The 6,799-nt window shown below is 42.1% G+C and overlaps 1 protein-coding gene across 1 annotated transcript; it reads right to left on the bottom strand.

Annotated features, from left to right (window-relative positions):
- Positions 1-1,677: 1,677 nt before the first annotated feature.
- Positions 1,678-5,948, bottom strand: LOC119425430 (C3a anaphylatoxin chemotactic receptor). Its single transcript, XM_037692959.1, has 2 exons — positions 5,862-5,948; positions 1,678-2,677 (listed from the first exon to the last, which is right to left on the bottom strand). The coding sequence occupies exons 1-2, from the start codon at positions 5,946-5,948 to the stop codon at positions 1,742-1,744; spliced, it is 1,023 nt and encodes a 340-aa protein (XP_037548887.1). The 3' UTR covers positions 1,678-1,741.
- Positions 5,949-6,799: the final 851 nt, after the last annotated feature.

The raw sequence follows: 6,799 nt of genomic DNA, 5'->3' as shown, positions 1-6,799 counted from the left end.
TGGGCAGCTTGCATGTCTGGAAAGGCACCATTAATGCAGAGAACTATGTTCAGGTTCTAGAACAACATATGCTCCCATCTAGACGTCATCTCTTTCAGGGAAGACCCTGCATTTTTCAACACGATAATGCCAGACCACATTCTGCAGCAATCACAACATCATGGCTACGTAGGAGAAGGATCCGGGTACTGAAATGGCCAGCCTGCAGTCCAGATCTTTCACCTATAGAGAACATTTGGCGCATCATAAAGAGGAAGGTGCGACAAAGAAGGCCCAAGACGATTGAACAGAGGCCTGTATTAGACATGAATGGGAGAGCATTCCTATTTCTAAACTTAAGAAACTGGTCTCCTCTGTCCCTAGACGTCTGTTGAGTGTTGGAAGAAGAAGGGGGGTGCCACACAGTGGTAAAAATGGACTTGTCCCAACTTTTTTGGGATTTGTTGACGCCATGAAATTTGGAAACAACAGATTTTTCCCTTAAAATGATACATTCTCTCAGTTTAAACTTTTGATCAGTGATTTGTGTTCTATTCTGAATAAAATATTAGATGTTGGCACCTCCACATCATTGCATTCAGTTTTCATTCACAATTTGTTTAGTGTCCCAACTTTTTTGGAATAAGGTTTGTATATTTTTTCAGTTCATTTGTTTTGAAACACCAACCTTCAGAACCCACATAGTTTGTTAAATAGGATTCAAATGTGAGCAATTTATCTCAAATGATCTAAACCACCAATTAAAAGGCATCACGAAGACCAAGGAACTCTCCACACAGGTTAGAGACAAATTTGTGAAGTACAGCTCAGGGCTGGGTTATTAAAATTATCCCAGAATTTTTAACATCACAAAAATCTCCATTTAAAAATCTATTAATCTATTATTAGAAAATGGAAAGATGATGCCACCACAACGACCCCGCCGAGAGAGGGTCGTCCACCCAAACGGAATGGAGAATGAATGGAGTAAAAATGCAGGGAGCCTTGAGAGGACTTTTTGAAGTCTTCCAGAGACTGGACACTGGGACAGACGACCACCTTCCAACAGGACAATTGTCCTGAACACACTGTTGAAGCAACACTCCACTGGTTTAAGGAGAACCAGCTAAAGGTCCAGGAATGGTCCAGTCAAAGCCCGGACCACAGTCCAACTGAGAATATCTGGTTCGATTTAAAGATTGTTGGACTCGAGCGGCACCCATCCAGTCAGAAGGAGCTGCAGAAGTTTGGACTCGGAGAATGGACGAGATCTTGGAGACTTGCTGTAACTGCTGCAAATATGGTTCTACAAATTATTCAGTTTTGAGGGCTGAGTACATATGCATACACCGTTTTTTGTTTAATGTTTTAAACATTATTTAACATATATACAGTATATATATGTGTGTTTATTTATTTTTGCAATAATAGAGTTGGTTAAATGTAAAATATCCAGCCACTGAAACATCTTAATTAGGGTCATTGGTCTTGGAAAATTCTTGTTAAGGTTAAATAAATTACATAGGATTCAACTTTTAGAACAACAAAAAACTTGTTTAATAATAAAGATCCTATTGTGCAAATAAACCTTCCCTTATGTACAACACAAGATGGACAACAACAAAAATGTACCTTTTTCAATTAGTTCCAATATGTTCAAACAACTTTTTAAAAACATTTAAAACTATTTCTCCCTCTGACTCGCATTTATAATACAATTAACTCAAACCAACAAAGTCAAAAACACTGGTGAGCTTTTTGGCTAGAGCTGCGAGTTCTTCGCGGACTTTCTCCGTACGGACTCAAAGGAGTCTTCGTTAAAAAGTCGTTCGATTGTTGAGACGAGGGAAGCTTTGATGGCGTGGCCCAGGCCTCTGGCAGCAAACACGTACAGCACAGGATTGAGAGCGCTTTTAACGTACACCAGGAACAGAGAAATGTATTTGGCATATTTGTATAAAATGTGCAAATGAGACCCTTCGGGTGTCAGGGCCAACAGAAACCGACAAACAAAATAGGGCACCCAGCAGGTGAGGAAGAGGAGCATGGTGACAAAGAGCACGTGGTACACCCTAGCCATCTTCCGCGCCATCGATAGGTTTGTAGAGGTTGGTGTTGGAGGCAGAACTTTTTTAATGGTGACCAAAACAGCCAGGTTACTCCCAAGAAACACCAGAAGGGGCAACATGAAACCTGCTATCGTTTCTGTAACAAACAAACCCATATTGAATTTCCCACTCAGATAGCACTGTAGTGTCCCATTCTTTTCCTCCAGAACAGCAAAGTGGATGTACGGGGCTGAGAAGATTAAGGCCGCCAGCCATAAGAGGCCACAGGTCAGAGGAACAGCCCAGTGGGGTCGTCGCAGTCGAGCCCACACGGGTCTCAGCAGGCACAAGCAGCGCTCCACGGCCACAGCACATAAAAGGAAAGCCGAGGCATACAGCCCCAGGCCTCGAAGGAACATGATCAGTCTACAGAAGATCTCCCCAAACGGCCAGCTGTACTTATGGATGAGGTAGCCAACCATGAGGGGGGTCCGCATGAGCAGGATCAGGTCAGCCAGGGCCAGGTTCAAGACGTAGACTCGAAAACTGCTGGCAGCATGCGTCTCCTCGGTACTTCCCCTGCGAACCAGGTGACGAGAACGTCGCCGTCCAAGTGCCCAAACCACCAGTCCATTGAGAGGTATGCCCACCTTCAGGAACCAAAGAACAGCAGTGAGCAGTTAGTTTCCATCTGACAGAACCTAAACTAGAAATAAGCACTTGTTTTAAGGTTCATGTTGGAAGTAAAGATGGATACGTTCATGAAAACTCAAGAGCTACAACCTGACTGCTTACCTGTAAATGGAATAGTCTTTATCGCAGGTTGTGTTTTTTCTTACTCATCAAATGAAACTTATAAAAATAATTATTCGGTAAACTAAAGCAAGGGTTGTCTTGGTTTATAAAACTGAATACAATGAAATACAGATGTAGGCAAATTTGTTGGTACCCTTTTACAACGATGAAAAACTATCTTCAAGGTAACTTCAACATGAAATTTTAATGTCGGACTTTACTTTTTATGATTCATTTGAATATTTCAAGTATGTAAATGGCATGGACCAAAAAAAGGTGATACTCCAATTTTAAATCTTGTAGCAGCATCTTTTGCAGCACCAGTTCTTCACGGAGACATGACATTCGCCAACAGGTAGTTCGGCCCACTCTCCTTTGGATCCTTCCAGAGGTGTTCAATAGGATTAAGAGCTAGGCTCATGAGGAGCCAATTAAGGATAATATTTTGTTTTCTCAGCTATTGATGCTTTTATCTTCATGTTTTTGGGTTATTACCCTGTTGGAGGACCCATGACCTGTAACCCAGGCTGAGCTTTCTGACACAAGGCAGTACATCTTACTCTTGGGTGCCTTGGTGTTCTTGAGACTTAATTGTACTCTGCACAGATTCAATGTTGCATGTGATAGATGCTGCAAAACAACCCTAGAACAAAACACTGCTCCGTTTCACAGAAGGTATGGTGTTCTGTTCTTGGAAAGCATCACATTTCCCTCAGTAAATTTAGAGCTGATGGGGTTGGCCCAGACGCCTCAGCTTTGTCTCACGAGGTAATTCTTCCAAAAACTGGCTCATCAACGTGCATTTTGGTGAATTAATCTGTTTGCTTTTTTTCCCCATTGTTTGTTTGTTATTTAGTAGAGGACCCCTTTTATGTCAAAACACAACAAATGGTGCAATCTATCGAAGCTGTCTTGACCTTGAAGTTCAGTTTGGTTTTTGATGATTTTCTCTGCTCTTTTTCACACATCCACACTGACCATTTGATCGATCTAGGGTTGCTCTTTTGCTTGTGTCCACGTCCTGAGAGTTTGGCTACAGTCCCATGAGCCTTCTACTTTTTAACAATACTGGCAGCTGGGTTCATGAGTGTGTAGCCTTTACCTTTACATTTAACATGGATATCTACGGTAGTCTTCGTTCTGAGCCCCTCAGAGAGCTCTGCACTCTCTAGTGTGATCTGGGATCTCGTCCTTTCGTCATGATCCAAAACTCATGACCACTGGTATGAGTTAAAATGTAGACAAATCAGTAAATTGAGATTTTTGCATTTTGACTCAGCTCTTTCATCACAACAGACCAAAGTAATGCCCTCATTACTGAGGACGATGCCCCAATCCGTCGATGCAGCTCCCTCTCCATCCTGTCATCACTCATGAACAAGACACTCAGATACTTGAACTCCTCCACCTGAGGCAAAGTCCCTCCCTTGACCCGGAGGAGGCATTCCACCCATTTCCGGTTGAGAACCATAGCCTCAGACTTTAGAGGGACTTGTTTCAGTCGCTTCACACTCGGCTGCAAACAGCCCCAGTGCATGCTGAAGGTCTTGGCCTGAAGATGCAAACAGAACCACATCATCTACATAAAGCAGAGATGAGAGCCTGGGGTTCCCAAACCCTCCTCTCCATGACTGCATCTCAAGATCCTGTCACCACAAGTAGGATCAAAGACAAGGGACATCCCTGGCTGAGTCCAACCCGCACTGGGAACGAGCTCGACTTGGTGCCAAGAATGTGGACACAGCTCCTGCTTTGGTTATACAGGGACTGGATAGCCTTTAAGAGCAACTCGGGCACCCTATACTCCTGTTGCACCCCCCACAGGATGCCTCGAGGAACACGTTCATAAGCTTAGTTCCTCAAAACACACGTAGACTGAAGAGGCAAACTCCCATGACCCTTAGCAGCTCTGCAAGGGTGAAGAGCTGGTCCACTGTTCCACGTCCAGGATAGAAGCCACACCTGAGTTCAGGTCTCTCTTGTAAATGAGTCCTAGAGGCTCAATGGGATTTACCTGTCTAAATAAAGGTTGAATGAATGAATGAGTCTCCTGAATCAGGTTCCACAATCGGTTGGAGCCTCCCTTCCATTCCAAATAAAGATGTAGTTTGATTAAATGCAAGATTACTGTATTTTTCGGCCTATAAGTCACAGTTTTTTGCACAATTTACATGCCCTGCGACATATACTGAAGCGACTTATTTGTTTTCTTTCCCCCCCATATTTATAAACCAATTTTTGTTTGAGATATTACCGTTTTCATTCATTCTGACACTGAAAATATTGAACACTGCCATTTTCAGCCACTAGATGGCACTCGAGTAGTATGGCATGCCTTTGTGTCGTTATATTTAAAAGTGGCTATTAATGACACAATCAGCTTGCCATACTCTGCCACCTTCGTCCATCTCTGGGATCACGCCTGGAGCAACCGTCAAATCAGCTTCATTTTGCTGCACCAACCCGGCGAAATGCAGCTAATTTGACCATTGAAGTGCATTTATTACGTAAAAGTTCAACTGAGACACACCTTTACTATAATTTTAAAACAAATAATTGTTTTTAAGTGTTAATCTTGTTAAATTCTTGTTAAAGTCCTGTGCATGCTCCCGCGGCCGCCATTTGGCAGCCAATCAATTTTTAGCGCACCAGCCAATGTTTCCGGGTTGTCAGCGGAGACGCGTAACAAACGTGACGCGTCAGCGGTGACGCATAATAGATGCGACTTATACGGCGAAGCGACTTTTAATGTTTTTTCCATTTTATTAGACATATTTGGATTAATGCGACGTGTGCGGTGGAAAATACAGTAATGATATTTTCAAGTGTACCAACAAACCTGTCTGTAGCATGAAAATAAATCATTTATTTTCACAATGTTTTGTTTACTCTTATCACATAAAGACATGCATTAAATATTTTATTTTAACTAAATTGATTTTCAAGAGAAATGAAGTGTTTCATTGAGCTGTAAGGGAAGCAACAATTTCAAACAAATCAGCGTGTGTGCAGCAGAATTTCATCCTCAGCGTTTCTCACCAGAAATATGACCAGGGTGACTGCAATCTGGATTCCCCTCGAAGCCTCTTCTTCCCACGGCTGACTTGTTTTATTTGAGGCATCCATTTACTTTGAGGAGCTGAAACAAAGTCGACACGTTTGAAAAGGCTTGAACAGAAAAGGAGAAACATTGCACATCTACTTATCACCTAATGTGCAAAACAGTCTGAAGCCGTTTCCACAACCCAATCTGAAGACCACAGGCTTCCTTTCTCTTGCAATTATTTTTTGTGGCACGACAACCAAAGTAGTAAGAATCTGCATTTCTTTTTTTTTTTATCCTGTGTAAATGTACTTGTCCTCAGAACAGCTTTGAAGAAGCTCACGTGTATTAACATGCATTAAGGTACGCACCGTAGGTGGATTAACATTAATGATTAAAGTGAAAGGAATTTGTCAATTGTACAACTAAGTTGCCTTGGGGTTAAAACTGAATGTTGGAATAGCAGAAATATTTGTGTGTAGGTGTCTTGAAAAAATTGTCCCGCTGAACGCAGCAAAGTCAAAGTTACAGATGTTAATTCAGATTAAAAGCTTTTCATAGTCAACAGTAACCAGTGGGTCTATGCAAAGCGTTTATAACCTAATTAATGTCTGTGTTAAGAGCTGATTAGGATCATTTTGATGCTAATTACAAAGGTTTTCTTACCTTTTTATCTTCCTGGTGCGTGGATCAACAGGAGCAGCAGCTAAAGAGAATGGGAGTGTCATAACATCTGCTTTTACCCTCTCTCTCACTCCCTTTCCTGTGTGTGATTACAACACGTTTTCTACTTCCAAGCACATCTACAACTCGTTACTGGTTTTACGTTCGATCATAAAGCCATTATCTCTTTGCTTAAACAGCTTTATCAGTTGCTTTGCTTAAGTAGACGTATGCCGGGACTAAAGCACGGTCAAGTGAGCAAACATCAACT

This window comes from Nematolebias whitei, chromosome 2 (genome assembly GCF_014905685.2).
Source record: "Nematolebias whitei isolate Nwh7 chromosome 2, NemWhi1, whole genome shotgun sequence".
Taxonomy (NCBI): Eukaryota; Metazoa; Chordata; class Actinopteri; order Cyprinodontiformes; family Rivulidae; genus Nematolebias; species Nematolebias whitei.
This window is presented reverse-complemented; position numbering and strand designations above follow the sequence as displayed.

What these genes read in the sequence shown, in the direction of transcription:
- LOC119425430 (XM_037692959.1), bottom strand. Translation starts at nt 5,948, where the DNA reads ATGGATGCCTCAAATAAAACAAGTCAGCCGTGGGAAGAAGAGGCTTCG. An exon ending in TCACCCTGGTCATATTTCTG is followed by an intron (nt 2,678 to 5,861) that starts GTGAGAAACGCT and finishes TGGTTCCTGAAG; the next exon opens with GTGGGCATACCTCTCAATGG.